At 39.3% G+C, this 23,266-nt stretch overlaps 1 protein-coding gene across 2 annotated transcripts in view; it reads left to right on the forward strand.

Annotated features, from left to right (window-relative positions):
* LOC121729811 (filamin-C) overlaps positions 1 to 23,266 on the forward strand; it is a 149,398-nt gene that overhangs the window by 121,517 nt on the left and 4,615 nt on the right. For both annotated transcript variants that reach the window (XM_042118440.1, XM_042118441.1), the window contains 27 exons: positions 197 to 317; positions 3,319 to 3,392; positions 4,194 to 4,350; positions 4,623 to 4,831; positions 5,114 to 5,293; positions 5,433 to 5,507; positions 5,724 to 5,883; positions 6,897 to 7,045; positions 7,251 to 7,323; positions 7,565 to 7,732; positions 8,183 to 8,349; positions 8,599 to 8,691; positions 9,024 to 9,168; positions 9,618 to 9,703; positions 10,007 to 10,199; positions 11,168 to 11,389; positions 12,093 to 12,253; positions 12,558 to 12,708; positions 13,236 to 13,484; positions 13,675 to 13,895; positions 14,190 to 14,397; positions 15,097 to 15,225; positions 19,984 to 20,148; positions 20,593 to 20,750; positions 21,588 to 21,764; positions 22,143 to 22,287; positions 22,656 to 22,877. In XM_042118440.1, the coding sequence (XP_041974374.1) occupies positions 197 to 317; positions 3,319 to 3,392; positions 4,194 to 4,350; positions 4,623 to 4,831; positions 5,114 to 5,293; positions 5,433 to 5,507; positions 5,724 to 5,883; positions 6,897 to 7,045; positions 7,251 to 7,323; positions 7,565 to 7,732; positions 8,183 to 8,349; positions 8,599 to 8,691; positions 9,024 to 9,168; positions 9,618 to 9,703; positions 10,007 to 10,199; positions 11,168 to 11,389; positions 12,093 to 12,253; positions 12,558 to 12,708; positions 13,236 to 13,484; positions 13,675 to 13,895; positions 14,190 to 14,397; positions 15,097 to 15,225; positions 19,984 to 20,148; positions 20,593 to 20,750; positions 21,588 to 21,764; positions 22,143 to 22,287; positions 22,656 to 22,877 (4,258 nt within the window). The remainder of the gene's footprint in view (positions 1 to 196; positions 318 to 3,318; positions 3,393 to 4,193; positions 4,351 to 4,622; positions 4,832 to 5,113; positions 5,294 to 5,432; positions 5,508 to 5,723; positions 5,884 to 6,896; positions 7,046 to 7,250; positions 7,324 to 7,564; positions 7,733 to 8,182; positions 8,350 to 8,598; positions 8,692 to 9,023; positions 9,169 to 9,617; positions 9,704 to 10,006; positions 10,200 to 11,167; positions 11,390 to 12,092; positions 12,254 to 12,557; positions 12,709 to 13,235; positions 13,485 to 13,674; positions 13,896 to 14,189; positions 14,398 to 15,096; positions 15,226 to 19,983; positions 20,149 to 20,592; positions 20,751 to 21,587; positions 21,765 to 22,142; positions 22,288 to 22,655; positions 22,878 to 23,266) is intronic.

Genomic DNA, 23,266 nt, shown 5'->3' on the forward strand with positions numbered 1-23,266 from the left:
AATGGAGAATTTTCGTTTCTTAAACCTATCCTATTATCAGGCCCTGTATAAAACATGTTGGCACTTTTATATAATTAATAATTTATGATGATAATAGTCTACAGCAGCCATGAGCCAATTCAATATCAATAACAAAAATCCGCTATCAATGTTTTATTCTACGTAGCAGATATCAACCTTACTTTAATATTTTCAGGTAACCATCGGTGAAGACAAGCTGTCAGCCGGTCCGTTAGTCGCCAAAGTGTACGATGCCAGCCTCATCAAAGTGACGGACGTGGGCAATGCCCTAGTAGGACAGCAATGCCAGTTCAGAGGTAAGAAGTAACAATTATTATTGTGAACACTAGTAAAACACAATTTTCCGTGCACTTTTTCCACTATATTGGAATTTTAATTCACTATACAGTGTGTTAGTCTAAACACCGTTAACCTTGAAACCATCAAAATATAGATCGTCCGACTGAAAAAAAAATGCCGTCTTCATAGTTCATACCCATACGGATGCCCGGATCGGCAATTTGTATGGGTATGAAGACGGATTTTTTTGAGTTACCAGCATGATTGTTCTCATAGAAAAAGTTGATCATTTTGACGGGCTCATTTGATGGTTTCAAGGATAACGGTGTTTACACTAACATTTTGTATAGTGAACGGAAAATTGTTTTTATTAGTGTTCAACATGAATTTCCACCAAGAAACATAAATTATTATTGTTATGATTTGTAATAGCTTATTCATATTAAGCTATTGCATAGGTTTTATCGCGGGCATTGAGCGCGACGACCGAATCAAGAAATTCCGTAACGAAAATAACATAACATCCCCCCTCTGGCACACTAACGTCGCTTCGGTTCGGCTGACTTCGGCACGGTGTTTGTATGCGTGCGACTAGTGCGAATTAGTTGATAAAAATGCTATGGAATAGCTTAACCGCGGCAGTCCCCGAGTGCCACACGTATTTTTAGGGTTCCGTACCCAAAGGGTAAAAACGAGACCCTATTACTGAGACTTCGATGTCTGTCCGTCTGTCTGTCTGTCTCCAGGCTGTATCTCAAGAACCGCTACAGCTGGACTTCTGAAATTTTCACAGATTGTGTATTTCTGTTGCTGCTATAACAACAAATACTAATAAAGTTTAAAAAACTAAAACCCGACTACTAAAACACGCTCTAAAAAGTACGAAACAGGAAAACAGTTCATGTAGCCTATAACCAGCGGACAGTCAAGAGGCTTCTAACGACACCTCATTTGTTCAAATGCGTTTAGTAGTTTTAAAGTTACGAGGGAACAGATGAACATCCATACCCACATACATACATACATACATACATACATACAGGCCAAAATCATAACCCTCCTTTTTGCTTCGCCGTAGTCGGGTAAAAACAAAATAATTTCAATATTTAATGGGGGGGCTCCCATACAACAAGCATGATTTTTTCGGCCTTTTTTGCGGTACGGAATCCTTCGTGCGCGAGTCCGACTCGCACTCGGCCGATTATTTTCTACTAAAAAACACGACGATACCCAGATCCCTTAGTATAAATGGAAGAAAAGGCGCAAATTCTATAAATAAAGGCTCATGACAGGTCTACGCTTCTTCAGTTTTGTCGAGCGGTTAAAATTGTGCCCACTTTATAGGCAGGTACGATTAAAGAAGTTGATACTCATAGACAGATGGCGAATATACGTCATTTGGTCGTGTTATGCTATGCATATGCATAACACCTTACGATGCAGCGTGGCACTTCATGGAGTGTTAGCGTAAGCTCCTAAGTAGAAGAAGTAAGATCGCCATTTACAAGTCTGTGATAAGGCCAATACTAATGTACCTACGGATGCGAGACCTGGACGCTCACACTCGACGAAGAGAATAAACTACTGGTAAGAAAAATCCTCCGAGATCTTGGGCTCGGTGAAGACAGGAGACGGAGGAACTAGAATCCGAAGCAACGCCGAAGGTTAAGACCTCATGGCTGAGACCAAAATTATTGGCGTAACAAAAGCCCAGCGTTTCCGATGGCTCGGTCATGTTGCAAGAATGGTTGAGGATCGTGCTACTAAAAAGGCGTTCCTTGGGCGTCCTATCGGGCGACGACCTGTCGGCCGTCCACGGTACCGGTGGCTAGATGTCGTGGAGTCGGACCTGCGCGATCTTCAAGTCACAGAGTGGCAAGAAGCTGCGCAAGATCCACTTTGGGTCGCTGAGCCTTCGTAGTAAGTAAGTATGACAGCCCATAGCCAACAGCCGGGCTAGCACGGCCACCAGTAGAAATACGAAAGTATAGACAAACTGTAGAGATAAACTTAAGGTGAAGTTCCGATCTTTTTTCGTTCCGAAAAATTAAATTAAAATGCCACTTTATGACAGACTATAGTCCTAAAAATTCAAATAATATCCTACTCTTTGACATATACTATAGTCTGTCATAAAGTGGCATTTTAATTGAATTTTTGTCGGTCGCGATTGGCCGCGGTAAAGATCGGAACAGCACCTTTAGTTTATGTCCACAGTTTGTCTATGTCTATGCTTTCGCATTTCTACTGGTGGCCGTGTTGTAGGCTACAGATCACGATTCACGGCTAATTGCCATGACCCGACCAAATGACGTAGGTCCGCCATCTATGGATCAATTTCTACGATGCACGATGGCACCTACTTGAAAATACTTGTTACCTGGGTATATCAGATATTTAATTAACTGTATTTTATACAGCTGCTTTAGTTGTAAGTAAGTAGGTAATTTCATACCTAAATTCAGCGCACCTATTTGAAATGCCTTTTTAACCCCCGACCAAAAAGAGGTGTGTTATAAGTTTTATAAAATGTCGTATGCTTTTAAGGTAAAATTGCTTACAAACACAAAGAACGATGAAATAGCAATTTCATTGTTAAACAACATCGCGTCTTTCTTAACCGTTGTTTAAATGAACCAGCCAAGTGCGAATTCGATGCGAGCACAAAGAGTTCTGTACCAAAGTTATATCAATTATCACGTTTGTAATTATACTTACCTACTGTTGTATGGGATCCTTTGTTGTACTTACCTATTAATTATGTAATATGTTTGTCTGTCAGTAACATTGTAATTGCTAAACGAATAAATTTATTTTTATTTAAGTTTCTTTTCTGATTCACAATTTAAAACTTATCCTAGAACTACCTATAGTTTCGTAGTTGTACCGGGCTAAGTACCGGCACTTAAGGCAGACAGACACAGACAGTCTAGATAGAGATTCAGTTTTACTCTTTTGCTACGGAACCCTAACTCGAACACAATTTACACCGAAGATGAAAATAATTTATGTTTACAGTGGATGCCAGCGCTGCCGGTGAAGGCCAATTAGAAATTTCAATCAATGAAGGAGAGGTTCCCAATCATGTACAAGTAAGTGCTTGTAACTTGCACACAAATACCTAAGTCCTTTATTAAAGTTTATTAATTATTAATAAATTAGGAATAGGAGTGAGTTTGGCGAATTAATGCTTACAAAATATAGGTATTAATTTGCCTATTGCCATAACATAGAAACCTACAACAATGTTCTTCGAACAAAAGTTTTATTTACCATCACGTCTTTATTTACACACAAGAAAATATTATAAAAAATTGTAGTAAGTATTCAACATCATTATGGAGGCACTTCACATAGCTATTTGTATTTGCTATTGGCTATTTGTTGCATATTTTGGCAAAATTATTGACGTATATACACAAACATGCAAATAAAGGCAAATACGGCCTTCCACACATGGACGTCAAATACCAAACTTTTACTTGATTGTGTTTACTTGCCTATTTGACTCTTTTGACGTGCGCCAAAAACCGACAAAGATACGAATACGTGTATTTGGTATTGGTCATATTTGTCTAATAGGCAAATAAGGCCAATATTTGCCAAACATACTGTCTACACATGGTGATTGTTTGGCGAATACATCATATACGCAAATACAAAATAAAGCCATGTGAAGTGCCTCCATTACAATTAACTACCTACTTTGTTAATTCATTTTCATTAGGGATAATCTGGGATAATTGAACATAAATATTATGTTTTATAATAACTAAACGCTTAAAGCTTGACCCCTGTAAAGTCGACCCTCGTAGCATACTCGTAGCATACATTAGTATGCTACGAGGGTCGACTTCACAGCGGTCAAGCTACAATTTAATATTTTTAAAAAGGTCGTTGGAGGTGGTCGCTGCCTCGTTTCATGGAGACCAGAGACCCCAACTCCTCATCGAGTGGATATAAAATTTAATGGAGAGCCAGTGCCTTCGTCACCGTTTGTTTTCCATGTGGCACCTGCGCAAAGAGTCACTATAGACACCTCACAAATAGGTTAGTTATTTTGATTGTTACTAGTTGATTCGAACTGAATCAAATAGTAACATTAAATCAATATTAACTGCATTATTATTTTATTATTTCATTATTTCGGGCAACGTATGGCATAATCAGTAGGAGATTTTTACTGAGGTTGCTGTTTATTAAAAAATCTATCTGTCAACTTGACATTGACAGAAAGTAAGGTGACTTTGTTTATTTACATTTTCCATTGCTGATTGCTAGTTTTCTAAATATTTATTTGAAAATAACATAAACCTTTGCAGAATTGATACCTGTTGGTGAGGTAGCATCATGCTCGGTGCGAGTGGAAGGCTCAGGTGGTGGAGAGTTGACTGTGACAGTGAGAGGACCACGGGGGGAGGTCCCTGTGAGACTCACTGGGGAGGCGGTGACTGGTTTAGTCGCCAGTTTCACGCCCAAGAATGTTGGCCCACACATACTCACCGCGCATTACAACAACCAACCTGTCCTTGTAAGTATTTGCATTAAGATCAATTTAAACCACAGATTTTAGATTAACTTACTTTCCTGTCCTGAGTTTTAAACATACCTACCATCTTAATATTAAAAATTAATTACCGTTTATATGGCATATTTGAAGTTGCTATCTTTGTCATATACATTGGAAGGTTACTTAACATGTTAGGTAATAATGTATTTAATATTTTTATTTTAATAGTAAAAAGGTATATTTTAAATATTAAAAATTTACTTACCGAACAAACCTCCATGGCAACCCTGTAAATTCTTCCAGGGCACACCATTCACGTGTAAAGCGTATGACAGTAAGCTAGTCAGTGTCACCGGAGGGTCAACAGCTCGGGTGGGAGTGCCAGTACAGTTGGCGGTGGATGCAGCACAAGCTGGTGAGGGCAACTTGGAGATTACAGTAGCGGCTCGAGGACTGAACATACCCACACAAGTTCATCCACAGGTAAATGATATTTATTTACTATACAACATCCCAAATATTTTATAAAATTATACATTTCTTATGAAGTTTTGTGACTAGTGTTTATGCATAGTGGGACAACTTTCTTCAAATTTCATTATATTACTGTTCTTTATTTCAGGGAAATGCCAGATTCACAGTTTCATTTACTCCAACCGAAGCCTGTGAACATATTGTTACAGTATCATTTAATAAGGTAAAAATATTTAAATCCTTGAGAAAATCTATCTAATCAAAATAATAATTAAAATAGACTTTTAATGTATTTTTCAACAAACTGCAACTTTACATAATTAAATGACTCCTAGCTTCGAAACAATAGTTTCTGGTAACACTTATTGGTAAGTTGTAGAGTGGTATGCTAATTTAATGTAAGTTTTATGGAACATATATCATTTTTCTATGTCTGCAGATGAAAGTGCCAGGGTGTCCTCTTGTCATCAATGTATCAGAGGGTGGCGTTAGTGGCGCCCGGGTGACACTGCCCGGCCCGGTGCCGTTGCATCAACCCGCCTCTCTCACTCTTCACCACCCCTCCGCCACACTTGAACAAATTGAAGTTAATGTTGAGGGTAAGTTTAATGCTTTTTGTTGTTTCCTTCCACAAAAAAAAAAAAAACAATAATTGTGAAAGTTTAAGGGTGAAGCCAAAAGAGCGTAATTTGTGAGTTGTGAGTCGCAGAATTTCTGCCGCGTTAATATCTTTTCATACAAATCATGACTCACAAAATTACGCTCGTGTGAATCAAACAGGACTTTTGTATGAAACTGAATGCAGCAGAATTCTGCCGAACCGAAATTCTGCGACTCACAACTCACAAATTACGCTCGTTTGGCTTTGCTCTTAAGGTCCTTTATTAATACTTATTGCCTGGTTATCTATAATAATTCTTATTGTTTTAAATATGTACTAAAATATACTAACACTCAATTAACTATTTCAACATCACTTAACCTTCTAACTACATGTATACGCTTTTTGGCGATATATTTGTATTGTAAATATATAAAACTGTGGTTCTTTTACAGGACGGTATAAATGACAATAAAGTCACAAATATGGGAAATATAGTCATGGGGTTAATACTAAAGTAGATACCCCGCAGTAAGAAACATGACTGATTTAAGGAGATAGTTTTAAAAGCTTTGCACTACTAAACATCTTCACATAACTTTACAATATATATTGCACAAGTATATTTCAGTATCCACTAACTAAACAACTAATATTTAGTATTTTAAGTAAAGTTCATGATAACATGATTTCTTCAGAGCTCATCCGCTTCGCCCTAACTCCTAACTTTAGAACAGGTTTGGGGTTTTAGTTTAATCTTACTGTTTATATTTATTTTAATCCTGAAGAAGGGGAAAAGTAGGTTTCTAAAGTTAGGGGACGATAGGATATTATGGGGAAACAATCTTCTTGGGATTGGGATAGCTAGGAATATTTTGAGGTTAGGTTTAGTAGCCAGGGGGTTGATTAGATCTTAAAGATATTATGGGGAAAAATCGTAGGCGTAGTTTTTAGGGTTGGTAGGGGTTGTTGTGTGGGCGGAGCGGGTGAGCTGACGTCTGTGGGACGTAGGTCCGAACGGCGCGTCGGTGCCGGCCGCCGTATCGTCGGGCGGCGCGGGCGTTTACCGGGCGGAGTTCGTGCCGCGCGCCGTCGGCGAGCATCGTCTGAACGTGCTCGTTGATTCCATACCGATACCCGCTAGCCCTTTCCATTTAAAGGTATGTAATATTTTAAAGAAATTATGTATAGACACTATTGAAATTTGAAACTATTTTTGGGGGTAACTTTAACGCTTTATTTTTTTTGTTTACAAAAAATATTCTATCATATTATTTACTGTGACAATAATAAAACACACAGTAAATACTGAAAATATTATTAACAGATTTTCATACCTGTGTTTTAATTAATGTAATGTTACAGGTGTATGATGTGACCGCTATAAGAGTCAAAGATGCGGCTCACGGAACGGTCGGAAAGCCGGTCACTTTTTTAGGTTAGTACCTTGCCTTGAATCTTAACACATGTTATTCTATCTATGAATAAACAAGTAACAACATATACAGCTGCTTTTACATCTACCGACATTATCCCCCTTACTAACAAACATGTTATACAATGAATCAAGATACATTTCTTACTTCTCAGACCAATATAACATAATATTTTTATTAGTAAATGGGACTGTCAACAATCATAATATCAACAACATACTTATTGTCATTTTTTCTTGTCAGTTGAGACAATGGCGGCGGGACCAGGTAATCTGGAGGTGACGGTGAACGGCGGGCGCGTGCCGACGGCGGCGGCGGCGCAGGGCGCGCACACGTACGCCATCAGCTTCACGCCACGTGACCCGCGCCCGCACACCGTCGAGCTGCGCTTCAATGGCGACCATGTGCCAGGTACAGTTAAAAAGCTGTCCAGTCTCCACACACACAGATGTCACACATAAAGATATGCTGGAAACAACTAAAAAGATGTTACTAAATTTAGTCAAGAAGTCGGTACTGCGCTTTGTCTCTAGCCAGTCGTCTTATCCGTCTCAGTAGGTTATTAAAGTGAACAAAAAAAGACTACAATATGACATCTATGTTGCTGATTCCGGGCTTATCTTTAATGGTTGCTTAAAATAAACATTTCAATTAACAGACCCATAACTTCCAAGTTGAGAGCCACCCTCTAAACTAAACCATGGCTTTATTTATAAAAAAAACTTGAGAGGTGTCAAAAGTTGAAAAAGTGTCGTTACAACTTTTGGTCTTAATTATTTCCGTCTAGCCCCTTTCGCAACGAGCGATAAGGAACTTCGTCCCAAAAATCAATATTATAATAATTACCAACTATATCCACAGGCAGCCCATTCGTGTGTCACGTGTCGGCTCCGGCGCGCGTGATCGGCGCGGGCGGGGAGGCGCCGGACAAGGTGTCCGTGGGTGACGCGTACACGTTCAGCGTCGACTCGCCCAGCCCGCCGCACGTAGAGGTGTTGGGGCCTGCGCGAAGACCCGTGCCTGTACAGGTGGGTGATGATGATAAAGATTGGTGATTGATAATTGTAGATTAATAATTCATATTCCTCTTAACAAAATATGCACATTGTGGATACAGAGATTATTGCGATACAATCACTGTCTGTCAAGTCACGTTTGTAACGCATTGGAAAAGAATAAAATACAACAATTTTCGATATTAAATTACTTAAATAAGCCAATTGTATTTTAATTTCGATTTGCAATACAAAAATTATTTTAAATTTTGTTTGCCTTAGGTATCGCCTGAAGAGACAGTTGGTGAAAATGAAGCGAGCAAACGATACACCATCTCGTTCGTACCAGTCGACGTGGGAGATCACAGTATTGAGGTAAGCACTTAGATAAATTACAACAAAGAAAATATAATGCCACTTATGTTATTTTCTACCTATTCAGAGAAAATATATTGCAGTTTATAGTTAACTTGGAAACTAAACTGTAAGTAATATAATATTTTCATTTACACGTTATCCCCAAATGTAACGTCTACGGCAAATTGCTCATAACAACTGCTCTGAAAATATTAACAATTCATTCTGAAATAAAATATTTTAAATTTCGATAATGTGATTACAACCTAAGTTTCATTCTTTTTTAACCAATTTGTAATTTCTAAACCCAAATAGACTATATTACTTATACAACTATTAATTATTCCCAGGTACGTGCAGGCACAATGGGCGGTCACGTGGAGGGCAGTCCATTCTTAGTGAAGGCGTACAGCGCATCGCGCGTCTCCGTCACTGACATATCGCCCGGCGTCGTCGGACGACCTGTGTCGTTCACGATAAATGCGTCGCACGCAGGTGAGATGGCGTATATTGTCTGTCCTTTTCTAACTTTATGAAGAGAAAGTCGAGGAGCGGTCCTACAAAGGAGAATAGCGCGTCGCTCGTCTAAGCTATTAACATATCGCCCGGCGTCGTCGTACGACCTGAGTCGTTTACGATTAATGCGTCGCACACAGGTGAGATGGTATTCTATGTCTATCCTTTTCTATCTTTATAAAGATGAAGGCAAAAAGCGAATGCAGAAAATAGAAGCCTCCAAAGACTTTGTACTTTAATTGCAGGAGCAACGGATGTGTTCTAAAGGAGGTACAGAAAGAAGGATATAAGCTAATTTTTCCTGTGATATTATGTAGGTACGATTTACAAGGCAGGCAACATGACTATATTTACTTTATGTAAAGGTCGAGTAACGAGTTGTTGTTTCTTGTACTGTCGTTCTTGGTCTTACTCTTATGGTTTTGCAGGTGCCGGCAACTTGGAAATTATTGTAGCTGTGAATGGACGTAATGTACCAAATTACGTTCAGAGCGAAGGAAATGCAAGGTTCAAGGTAATAAAATATTATCAACCTTATTATTTTTATTATTATTTACATATCTCAATAAAACACTTTGCATCTAAATGCATTCAAACATTTGTACCGTACAGTTAAACTAAAATGAACACTCATTTAAAGTGAATAATCACTGGAGTAAACCATTTGACATCATATTTACCGGGGCCCGATTCTGTAAAACATGGAAGGAGGGAACGAACGAAACTGTCCAAACCATATTAATTATAATTTTGCCACCACCACATAATAATAATAATAATATATAACCCATCTACTATACTACCAACACCCCATCAGGTAAACTTCAAGCCCACCGAGGCGGCCGCTCACACGCTATCCGTCCGTTTCAACGGCCATGCCGTGCCCGGTTCGCCGTTCACGTGCATTGTGTCGGCGCCGGCGGCGGCGGCGGATGCGCGCGCCACCGGCCCCGGACTGACGAGCGCGCCGAGAGGGGAGCCCGCGGAGATACATCTGACGGGGTTTCATTGTAAGTATTTTTTTTTATTTTTTTTTAACGGTTGCCATCGGTTTATTGATTGGTAGGGCTTTAAGAGTAAAATGGTAACAAATATATAGACACACACTCTTTCGAATTTATATTAGTAAAAATAGATAGAGATAAGGAATCTTATAAATGTTGAAGTTTGTCCATCTGTCTGTCGATCGAAATCAATATTATGCCTCATGTCAATCCTTTTAGTATGGATATACTTTGGGAAACGGGCAAGCACATAGATCTAATTTACTAATTTCCACGTAACATCTAGTATTATATTATTTTTGTCTATTCACGTAATCGATATAAGCTTTATCAACGAAAGAATTTTCTCGATTAAATATTAAAAAGTTTAAAGTACACTTTTAAGACTTTTACTTCTACGTTAGCAGATTAATTTTTCTATTGTAAATTGCAAATTACAAAGTCGTTACACAATATACGTGTATGTTTAAACGAGGTAGAAGATTGTAATTTACGTGTTGATCAATTCCATATGAATGTTTGTTTATTGCTATTACAATGAGAACAGACATCTTGCATTGTTGTTTGACAAAACAGCGATCACAACAACACAACGTTAGTTCTATCTTCATACTCTTAATTTCCAGTTAAAAATTTAAAATGATTCCTTTCTTTTCGTTATTTTCTTTTAACAATTTACTAAAAGTACTGCGTTTTAAATGTTAGTTTTCTGTTACATTACTTCATTATAATATAAACAGATTTGTAGTGATTATTAGTAAAAAAGTCAAACTATTTGTTAATTGTAAACATATTCATAGATTATAATATACAAATCTATATGTAGAAGAAAATTTGCATTTTAAAAAACATGGGACCTGTCACAAAACTTTATAGTTTGTGTACCTCGTCATTCATCGCCAGCATTTGACTAATAGTACTATTTGACTAAGTCCATAGTCTAAATAATTATGCTTAATATAATGGTTTTACAGCCGGCGAGCCGACGATCTACGTCATAGGTCCGGGCGGGAGCGCAGTGCGTACGCGCGTGACGGGCGCGGGTGACGGTCGCTACACGGGCACGTACACGCCCGACGCCGTCGGCCGTCACAGCGTCACGGTGCAGTGCGCCGGCCGGCACGTCCCCGGCTCGCCGTTCGTGTGCAACGTGTATGACGTCCGACGCGTCAGAGTCGCGGGATTGGGACCTGGTGGTATGTTGTAATTGTATTGCAAAGCATAGCTAGGTAGCAATTAACATGTAGAACTTAGTTTAGAATAGAATACAATAGAAACTTTATTAGCGAAAATATGGTATAGTAAGTTGTACGCTTGTCTAATTGCCCGAATGCAATGACAGAAATACGAGATACCCTAGTGACAGAAACAAATGGCGATTCTGCGAATCTTATATATTTAAAAGAGCAATTCTTGTATATATATAATTGGAATCTCGGAATCGGCTCCAACGATTTTCATGAAATTTAGTATACAGGGGGTTTCGGAGGCGATAAATTGATCTAGCTATAAATCATTTTTAGAAAATGTATTTTTATTCGTGTTTTATCGATAATCGATAAATTGAAAAATATGACTCTTCCTGACATCTATTGGCGATTAATAATACTATTTTGTCAGCAACTAATTGCTTTAATGACACAACAATACCTAAAGCTATTCCAGCAGATGGCGTTGTTAAGTAACACGAAGACAATGAGTGTTTGCTATACCGAGCAAAGCTCGGTCATCTAGGTTCTATAATATTATGCTCCGTGACAGAGGACTACGTAAAGTTGATGAGTGATAGCTAGTGAAAATTTTTAGTTAAAACGAGTTATTTTTTTAATCATAAAATTCATTTATGAAATAAAGTCTACACAAACACAGTATACTATACGTAAGTCCCATTACTTCTAGAACTGGAAGGCACTCTAGACGGGTTAAACTTGGACGAGACGGGCGAGGAGCGTGGCGTGGAGGTGGGCAAGCCGGTGACGTTCAGCGTGGACGCGGCCGGCGCGGGGGAGGGGACGCTCGAGCTCGTCGTGTCCACGCCCTCTACTACTGTTAAAGCTGAGGTAAGTTAACGTTAGGGAACGTGGAACTTGTTGCAAGCTATCTTTACTGCTTTCTTTCTCATGACAGTAAATCCAGAATCAGAAATAAAAAGTATAATTACCCCAACAATCGCTCTGAAATTAAACATTTCTACTAAGTAAATCGCAAAAATCGTTGGATATAATAAGAATCTTTTGGTAATAGTTTACGGAATTTGATTTTTTGACAAAAACTGAAAAGTGACAACTAATAAACAGTCCAAGTCGTAAACACTAAAACCGTTTAGTTATCTAAATTCTAAAGTAACACATATTTCTTACTCAGGTGGTCGCCGTAGCGCGCGGTCTGTACGACGTGACGTTCGTGCCGGTGTCGCGCGAGCCGCACCGCGTATCCGTGACGTTCAACGAGCAGCCCGTGCCCGGCAGCCCGTTTGTGTGCCGCGTCAGCGAGCCGCACACATACGTGCAGATCGGTGAGTACTGTGCGAGTGGGCGTGGCCTGTGCGATGTGACGTGCCGGTGTGGCGTCTCATCGAGAGTTAATGACATAGTATAAGTAAGTTTTCGTAAGTTAGGTGACGTGTTTTATGGCGAATATTTAACATAATATTTGTGTAATTAGAAGCAGATACTCTAGAACAGTGGTCACCCGTCACCAATTAGTTTCACTCCGGGTCCGTTTTAAGAAATAAAATGATCTTGGTGGTCCACACATTTACGGAAATTACAAAGATGTTTATTTGTATCAATAAGAAAAGTGTCAATTGTTGTTGCTACATGTGCATCTATGTATATGTCGAGACCGAAATTAATTTCTAACGAAGTTTATCTTCGAACATGCTTGGTCCGCACGCAATGCGCGAACCACGGTCCGCCATTTGGTGACCCCTGCTCTAGAATCTAGAAAATTTTCAGTAAATAAGAACCTTCGTATGAAACGTCACAAACCTAAGTACAATAGTCTTTGTTTCTTCGTCCCTAATAATTATGAATGTTTTAGGTGGAATCGCGACCGTGGAGCTCGATGAAAGCATAACCGACGTCGAAGTTGTATCACCATCTGGCAGTCGAATTTCCGAGACCAACTTTGAAGATTCCGGGCTACTAACGTTCCCTGCCAACAAAGTTGGTAGATACATAGTGCGAAGCAGCAAGGGACCAATAGCTGAAGTCGAAGCCATTGATGCATCTGCGGTCAAAATTCTATCCATTGGCGATGCTGTTGCTAATCGACCAGCTGTTCTTACAGGTCAGTTGAGTGGTTTATTAGTTGTAGAATATAAATGTACTAATGCAACTTAATTAGAGAGAATAGTTTCTATATTTTATCATTCAGTAATCGTGAAGCCATTTAAACGTTTTTATTTTTAGTTAAGCACCCATTCTTAATGCTATCGAATATTTTAAATATATCTTCATAATGACATTTGTATGCACAGTGAGCACGCAAGGTGCGGGCGCGGGGCGTCTATCCGCGCGCGTGCGATGCGGCGGCACGACCGCTACACACTCTGTGCGACGTCGCGGCGGCGCGCGGTCCGACTTAGTGTGGCACCCCGCACGCGCCGCGCCGCACAGACTGACGCTGCTGTGGTCCGGCGTACCGGTGTCCGCTGACCCGCTCATGGTGGACGTACTACCGCCGCATCATGGCCAGGAGGTAACAACTATATTTTATACAGAAGATGATATTCGTATTTCTCTGAAGTGGAGTAATTTATATATTGTTTCTGCCTATGTGTTAACTGTTAAGTAACTTTTTTAACGTATCAAACAGTGGCGGCACTGCATTACTTTTTTTTTAATTACTAAGGTAGGATTATTTTACATGTCACAAAATAACTAACTTTATATTCATATGCGACAAATGTCTATGTTAAACATTTGCCGCTTCCTTTTGTGTATGCTTTGTGTACGCTTCAAAAATAATATTCAACTTTAATCCAATTTCTAGGTATCAGCGTGCGGTCTCGGTCTATACCAGGCTCAAGTTGGTCGCGTGGCCTCGTTCAGTATCGACACACTCGGCCGGCCCGCCAGAGAGTTTGACGTGGTCGTGTCCGGCCCCGGCTCGAGAGCGCTGCCTGTCCGTTGCTATCAGACCAAATCTGGCATGCTACAAGCGGAATATACTATCACGGAAGTCGGACAGAGCACTATAGGTGAGACGGGACTGTTTTTTTTTTTTTTTTTGTAGACGATGATCTATGGTTAAACCATGGGCGTAGCCAGCCTTGGGCTCATGGTGGGGCAGCAGTCAACCCCCCCCCCCCCATTCCAGGGTATTTTAAGTATTAAAAAAACACTGTTTGACAGCAATTAGATTAACTACAAATTAAAATTAAACAAAAGAAGCAAACAAATCTAATCGCCGCCAACTAAGTATTTAAATCTACATTCTACGGTAATACGGCCTTTCAAAAGACCGCTGCGATGCGCGCGTTCGGTCAATCGTGCGCGCTTTTTGTTTTGTTCGCACTATTTTTCATGTCGACTAATTTTTTTGTGGAACTCTCACGGATATTATGATTGTTGTTAGTATAAGTATAATATATATAAATATTTTTTGTTTCATTAGGCACCTTGTAGGTCAATACCAGGGGTGGGGCAAGCGCCCCAGCTTGCCCCAGTGTGGCTACGCCCACGGGCTAAATAAATGTGTTTACCAATGATGAACGAGTTTTTGTGTGGTATTTATCTAAAATAATCGATGGGGTTGCCATTTTAGATAATTGTTAATCATTTATCAAATTGTATTTTCATAAATCAATAAGATATCTGACAATAATAAACTGTAGCAATGTCTAAAGTAAGTGAACCTTAGCTTAGATAACTTTTTAAATGTAATTTGTTTGCTGCAGAAGTACTTCATCTATCAAAGCCGGTCACTGGTAGCCCGTTCACGTGTGAATCATTCGACCCGAACAAAGTCATCCTATCTGGACTACCCACTGGAAACATCATTGCGCCAACGCCGATCAATTTCACAGGTAAGAATTTTTAAAAGCTATTAAATAATTTTATAAACAGTATCCTTAATGTGAAAACACTTGCATCCTATTTGCATCATAAAGTTAATATACCTAGCGGAATAGAGAAGCAAAGGCCTGAGCAAGAGAAATGTCACTATCAGTAACACTGCGTGGTAAAAAGAGAGGTGTGATGTATCACACCTCTCTTTTTTTTGACGTCCAATTGGCACGTGCCGCACGTTGACAATTTAATCTCATAGAAATCATGTTCAATTATGCTTGTGTAAGTGTATACGTACACATATTTTTACACACAGATGAAACCAATTTAGGTTTCGTCTGACAGCTCGAGATTGTTGCTCTATTCCGCTTTATGATTTGCACTTGCCTTTAAGGATGTATATAAGGTCAAATTCCGTTCTATGTCCATTTAAATTATGAAAGTACTAAATATGTAAAAAATTGGACACCCAGACACTTATTATCAATTATAATGATTTTTATATAAAGTCTTGTCGCACCCTTATATATATTGATAAATTTCGGGGGTGAGCCGTTTCCGAGATTCCAATTATATGTAAATAAATAAAAAAAAAAAAAGCCTTTATTTCATAGACGATTATTACACTAAGAATAAAAAACTAAATATGTAGGAATTAAACTAATTATTAATCATCCAGAAGGCCTCCTCCAGAGATGCCCACTTTTCTCTATCTTGGGCTATGTTTGTCCATCGTGGCCCGGCTATAGATTTTATATCGTCTGCCCATCTTTTAAGCGGTCTGCCTCTGTTACGCTTACCGAGCGGGCCATTCCATCGTGTCACTCGTATGGTCCAACGTTCATCCGACAATCTGGCTACATGGCCGGCCCACTTCCATTTTAATTTATGAGCGTAGCACAAAGCATCCGTTGCTTTTGTTTCCTCTCTTATTTTTGTATGTCTAATTTTTTCAATTCTTCTTATCTTTAACATGCTTCTTTCCATGCCTCGTTGGCATGTAATAATTTTTCTCTTTACTTTAGCTGTGTATTTCCATGTCTGGCAACCGTAAGTTAGACACGGTAGCAGGCAGCTCGTCATGGTTTTTGTTTTTATGCTAACTGGTAAGTTACTTTTGAAAATCTCTTTGAGACTCCAGTATTTATTCCAGGTCAGTTGAATACGTCGCTCTATTTCTGAATAGTTGCTGTTAAAGCCCACCTCTCTACCCACTACATTAAGAGATTCTATCATGCCCTGTAGTTCAGATACTGACTCAGATAGAAGAGCCAAGTCGTCGGCAAAGCGAAGGTGGCTTAGGTATTTTCCGTCTATATAGAGTCCTGTAGTTTTCCAATCCAATTTTCTTATGATCGATTCTAGGATGGATATGAACAATTTGGGAGATATCGGATCGCCTTGTCTTACGCCGCGCTTTATGGGGAAATTCTGACCGACTCTGTCCAGTTTTACTCTGCCAATGTTGTTGTCATATAAACTTTTTATAACATTTATGTATCCTACCTCTACTCCTTGCTCTATCAGCGCTTTCCAGATACTTCTATGTGAAACTGTGTCAAAAGCTTTTTTGTAGTCAATAAAAGCTACGTATAGAGTTCTCTGTCTCTCTTGGTATTTTTCAATTATTTGCTCCAGGGTGTGTATGTGGTCGATAGTAGAAAAACTTTTTCTAAAACCTGCCTGTTCCACGGGTTGTTCACTTTCAAGGGTAGCGCTTATTCTTTGGTTGAGTAGAGAAGAGAACAGCTTGTATAAGCAAGGGAGTAGGCTTATAGGTCGATAATTTGCTATGTCGTAGGGGTCTCCTTTTTTATAGATAAGAATTATATTTGATACCGACCATTGTGATGGAATTTGAGAACTCTCCAAAATTCTGTTGAAAAGGTTAGTGAGGGGTAGAGCAAGTACCGATTTGGCCGTTTTTATTGCTATGTTGGTTATATTATCCGAGCCTGGGCATTTGTCCGATTTTAATTTCTCTATCGCTTGAACAGTCTCTGTTATATGAAATGGTGTGATTTCTTTAGAATACGCGCTAGACCAGTCAATGTCGTCCGCATCGTAGATAACGCGTTCTTGGGCGCTGTAGAGTTCTTTGTAGAAGTCTGTTGCAATTTTAATAACATCTCTGCGACTGTTTAGCACTCTACCCCCGCTTTTCAGTCCGTCTATCCAATTTTTACTAGTTTTCAGCTCTTTAAAGGCTTTCCTAGAGCTTCCTGTCTGGGAGAGGTGTTTCTTGATATTTTCCAATCTGTACTTTGTGTAGTCGTGTTTAATTCGTTTGCTAACTAGTTTGTATAGTGCTGTAAGCTCATTTTTCATTGATCTTGTCTTATGTTTAGTATTTTGAAGTATGTGCCTTCTTTCCATTAGCGCTAGAGTATTATCTGATAGTATTTTGTGTCTTTTATGTTTATTTTCTTCCGGTGGCCGAGCGGACTGGAGGCTTTGAGTGATAGCATTTTGTATGAGGTCATAACACGTTTGAATAGGGATATTTTCTTGTCGATCTAGTGAGTTTTTTAAGTAGGTTTTAATACACTCTTTGTATTCTGTTATCCCCTGCAAGGTATTTAATGTAGAGTTCTGAGTGTTATTAAAACTAGAGCGGCTCTTTTTTTGTTGAGATAGAATTATGGTTGCTCTAACAGGCCTGTGATCCGATGAATAATTTAGGTTTAGTACTTCAGAGTTTTGAACGATGCTAGGTTTGTTTGTCAGGATATAATCGATTTCGTTTTTATATTTTCCGTCTGGTGAGCGCCATGTCCACCTCTGTTTTGGTTTTTTTATAAAATATGTATTGATAATTGCCATTTTGTTCTCGAGAGCAAAGTTTACCAGTCTTTGGCCTCTTGGATTTCTTTCTCCGTAACCATTTGGCTTCATTATTAAATATTCGTCGACTCTAGGTTTACCTATTTTTGCGTTAAAGTCGCCCATGATTATTAAAGTATTATATGAGATTTCCATAGCTCTGTACAAGTTCTCATAAAATAGTTCAATGTCGCTATCACTTGCTGTTTCAGTTGGAGCATACACCTGGATAAGTGTCATTTTTTTACCATTTACGGCTATGTTTAGTAATGCAACTCTATCTGAGATCCCTGTGAAGCTCTCTATTATATTTTTGTGACATTTTCTTATAAGAAAACCAACTCCATACTGTCCTTGAGTGACTCCTGTGTGGCATAGTATATAGTTCTCGTACTCTAATATTTTTGTGCCCAAGCGACGTATTTCTGATAAACCTATTATATCATAATTTATATTTTTTAGCGATTCCGCTAGTTCTATCAGACGTGCTTCGGACGAAAGCGATCTAACATTGTATGTAAGTATAAAGAATTTATTTTTTGTGCTACTGTTCTCTGGAGGGTTGTGGTCGTAATCTTCCAGGGTGACCAGCCGTCTTGGAAGATGTTGTTTATTTTCTATACTCAAATTTATAATATTATTTGTTGCAGAGGGGGGCGATAGTTGCTAGAACGTTTTGGCTGACTTGTTGTTGTCTGAAGAGCTGGGAGAGTTGTTCAGATCTTTGTTGACTAAGAAGTTGAGCATGCTTGGCTTTCCAATTCCTTCACACTGGCTTAATTTTTTATGCGTTTGGTTCTGTTGTTTATTTTTCTTATTGGCCTGTGTATGTATTGCAGAGTCTGAAGGTGATTCGGGAGATTGGGTAAGTAGTCTCTTGTTGCTGCCAATGGGTTTCCTTGTACCTTGTATAATAAGCTTATCGTACTTGATAAATGCTCGATTACCCTTGTTTTTTTCAGCAACAACCTGCTCTTGCAGCTCTTTTCTTTTTTCTAGTATTTGTTTTGGGTAGTCTTCCGTTATATAGAATGGGGTTCTTTTGAGGGCTTCTCTTTTTTGTTTATGATTGTTTCCAATTATATGTATATACATATAATTGGAAACAATCATAAACAAAAAAGAATCTCGGAAACGGCTCCAACGATTTTCACGAAATTTAGTATTCCGGGGGCGATGAATCGATAAACACACGAAGTAACACGAAGTCAATGAGTGTTTGCTATACCGAGCAAAGCTCGGTCATCCAGGTACTTTTCATAAATTTCAATTTGAAATATTTTCTCAGAATTACCGGTGAACCCACTATTTTTTGGGCTTAAAAAATCGCAAATCGCACAAAGAAATTAATAAGCAGTTTTTAGCTGTTTATCTTTGATACAAAGTTCCCAATTCTGACGAATTCTCAAAAATTGTAACACTTCCGGCAAACATTACGTATGATAAATGGAAATTTTAAAATTAATTATTTCACGTAACTTGTCGGTAAGGTATTGATTTTTTGGCATCAGTCGGTGCAGGATGTTTTATTCTACTATATATTTCGAATTTAGGTCATAATCTTTGAATTTATAAATGTTATATACATCCTTAAGGCTGCGTTTCCACCAGAGATGTGTTGCGAAAATTTTTAATATTTACTAAGAAAGAAGGAAGCAGTACGTCCGTACTGCTTACTCTAATTCATAATAAACACAAAATAAGCATCATTATTATAGTCTGTCAAAAAAGTAAGAAATTAAAAAGTGGCAACATCGTAGTATCATCCCTTTTTTCTTAGATTGATTTGAAAGGGATGACACTACGATGTTGCCACTTTTTAATTTATTCACTTTTTTACAGACTATACTTTGATGTTGCAGTCTTCATATCCTAATAGATTATTATAAGAAGTTTTAAACTTTGCCTGACTATCCATATTTCTGGTGTCATAACATAATTAAATTTTCCAGTGGATACAACGGACGCGGGCGTAGGTGAGCTCGAGGTAGTGTGCGAGTCGCTGGGCGAGCGGCGCGTACGTTTACCGGTGGATATACGCGAGGACGGGCGTGCGTACCGCGTGCGTCTACGTCCCGCCGTGCCCGCACACTACCGCATATATATCACGTATGGAGGTGAGTTGGTTTAGTTGTTCAAAGTATTATGAAAGAGAGAAATATTGTTGAGATAGAAATACTATAGTAAATATTTATAAGATAAAAAAAATATCGCTGTAACAAGTAACATACAAAAACCAAGCGACATTGCTTCGTTGCGTCGTGGAGCACGTAGCCGCATTGTCGACGCTGCAACGTTTTACATGCCTACATATTTTATAATATTTTACATTAAGATGAGTCGTTGCAAGCGATGCTGTGCCTAAACGACGTCCTGAAAGTGAAATAATAGGGTGAATAACGTGCCGGGCGATCACTGTCCCGCGTTATATTGATACGCGTCTACGCAGACTACGTCGCATACAATGAGTTAAATAGTTTCCGACCACGCATCACATCAAAATATTTACTTTCTTCATTTTACTAGTAAATAACTTACTAATCCATTAATTTTAATTCCAGGTGCGCCAATAGCCGGAAGTCCAGTATCGCTAGGCGTGCTGAGCGGCCGCGCTAGCAACTTGGCGCGGTGTCTCGGCACGGGGCTTGCGCACGCGCACGTCGGTAAAGAGGCGGCGTTCACTATACACTGTCCCGACGACGCGCAACCTACTGTACAGGTGACATAGTAATAACATAGGCCGCACTGAAATTGGAAAACTTATAATAATAATTTAAGAAAAAAATGTTTGCAAAATATGTTATAACCATAGATGTTACCTTCGATATTATATTAAGAATCGATCAACACCTCATTTAAATCAAACTAGTAGCTTCGTCACAACTAGCACTAACTGCAGTCGCTTAACACAGATAAACCCACATTACTTCAAAGTTTAGTCACCGACGCGGTCAATTATTAATATAGGCCTGTATTTTAAGTGACTGCTAATTTTATTCAATTATTATAATAACAGCGACGGTATCTAAGTAGGAAAACCTTTAATTCCAGCTAGTGCTAGTGGACCATATTCCGCCGTACTCAGAGACATTTATGATTAACCTTGGGAGGCTTATGCACTGACTTCCATTATACAAGTACGCTGGACTTATGATACCCTTTGAAATGACAGCAATTTTTTGTGCCTATTTGAAGCAGAATCAGCGCCCCCAATGTGGGGGAAGAGAACTAAACCTGACGTAAAAATGACGTTTTAAAGTCGCCATATTGGCGCTGATAGCAGTAGTGAGAATACTTGGAACTAATACTAGTGATGATAACCAATAACGATTAAGCGGCCATTTGCAATTTACGTCAGATTTAGTTCTCTTCCCCCGCTTTGGGGGCGCTGATTCCGCTTCAAATAGGCACAAAAAGCAGGTGGGTATCATAAGTCCAGCGTACTTGTATAATGGAGGTCAGTGGGCTTATGTCCAAATTTTGAATTAATTACATTTAAGTTATTAATGTTCCACTCTGTGTGCAGCAGATTGTAACATTATATTGACTATTCCAGGTGGAAAGGCTAACAAACAACAAGGACGACAGCGACACGGGGTTACTGGAGTGTCGCGTGATGGGCGGGGCGCCGCGCGAGTGGCTGTGTGCGTACATACCGCTCGCCGTTGGCCTGTACGAGGTGCGGATATTCACCGCCGCCGGCCCGCTGCCCGGCAGCCCCTTCTCTGTTAAAGTGAGTACAAAACATAACTTCTAGACCTCTTTTGGTGAAATTTGATTAAAGTAATGAATATTTACAGTTTTCACCTATGTATGTAATGTTATTAAGTTCTACTAACATTACTATATACCATTTAGTAGAAATGGTATATAATAATGTATACCATTTAGTAGGTTACTAGAACTTAATACCTCGATCGTGGGATCGCAGACACAATTGATTTTCAATTATTGTTATGCGACAGCCGGGTACCGCTTGGGGATCGATGGGTTGATAAGGATATTGGAATTTGTAAATATACAGATTACCTGTGGTTATGTCAGTGATCCAGCAATTATTGTTCAAATATTTTACGTTGTGCCACAATAACATAATTTAAAATATTTCCAGGTGATAGACACGTCAGCTATAGTGCCAGTAGGCGGTTGGGGGGCGGACAACGCCGGGCGCGTGCGGGCGCCGTCGAAACTAGTGCTCGACACAAGCAACGCGGGGCCCGGCACGCTAGAGTGCTTGCTAGCTGGCAGACATCAACGTAAGTCTAAAGAATATATTTGACTTATATATTCTTGCAATATACTTACACAAAACGAATTGAAGCTTTATAAAAAAAAACTAAACAATATACTTACATAATAGAAGGAATTCGAAAAAATACATGTTTGTAGGTATATGTTTGTCTGCAAAAGCTTCACTTAACTATTTTCCTACCTCAGGGTCTGAGCCTCCAAAGTCCAAACTACTGATAAATAAATAAATAAATAAATAAATGTTTATTTCCAACTTAACAATTACAAAAACTGAGTAGAATTACTAGTTAGTAACTGATGCAATTTTATAATACGTCAAAAAGCCTAGTCAAACAAAGTAAAATTTTACAATAAAGACGTATTTATTTGCCAGGTGTGGAGACAGTGTCCGGGCGCGCAGTAGTGACGTTAGCTGCGCCTGAAGGAGGTGACAATACGGGCGAGGCAGAGGTGGAGTTGACGTACAACGGCGCGCTAGTTGCGGGTGCGCCGCGGCGAGCGCTGCTGGCACCCGCCGGCGCCGCGGACAGAGTGACGCTGGCGGGACGCGGCCTCGCGCACGCCGCGCCGCACACGCCCGCCAACTTTACCATCGGTACGTAACACGTACTGTTGGTACACGGGGCCTTGAATTTAGAGTTAAAAAAAGGTTTTTACTAACACACTTATTTCACTTCAAAAAGATTTAGAAATTAGAATACAAACGAGGAGATTTAACTTTACGAAAGATATGGTAATAAATGAAGAGAGGTTCCTCCAGTGAGACGGCGAATTGAAGACTGGAGGTCTAACCGCTGGGGACCTAATATACTAGAACAATAGTGCTGACAAGACGACAAGACTTGAGGTCTAGTCAGCTAAACACCTAACAAATTAGAGGTGTAACAGTACGCAGGCAAAATGCAGTACGTAAAAGTATAATATAAAAGATCATGCCAACAACACGTCTACAGCGAAAGTGGTTTCAGATAACTTGTAAACTGT

This window comes from Aricia agestis, chromosome 8 (genome assembly GCF_905147365.1).
Source record: "Aricia agestis chromosome 8, ilAriAges1.1, whole genome shotgun sequence".
Taxonomy (NCBI): domain Eukaryota; kingdom Metazoa; phylum Arthropoda; class Insecta; order Lepidoptera; family Lycaenidae; genus Aricia; species Aricia agestis.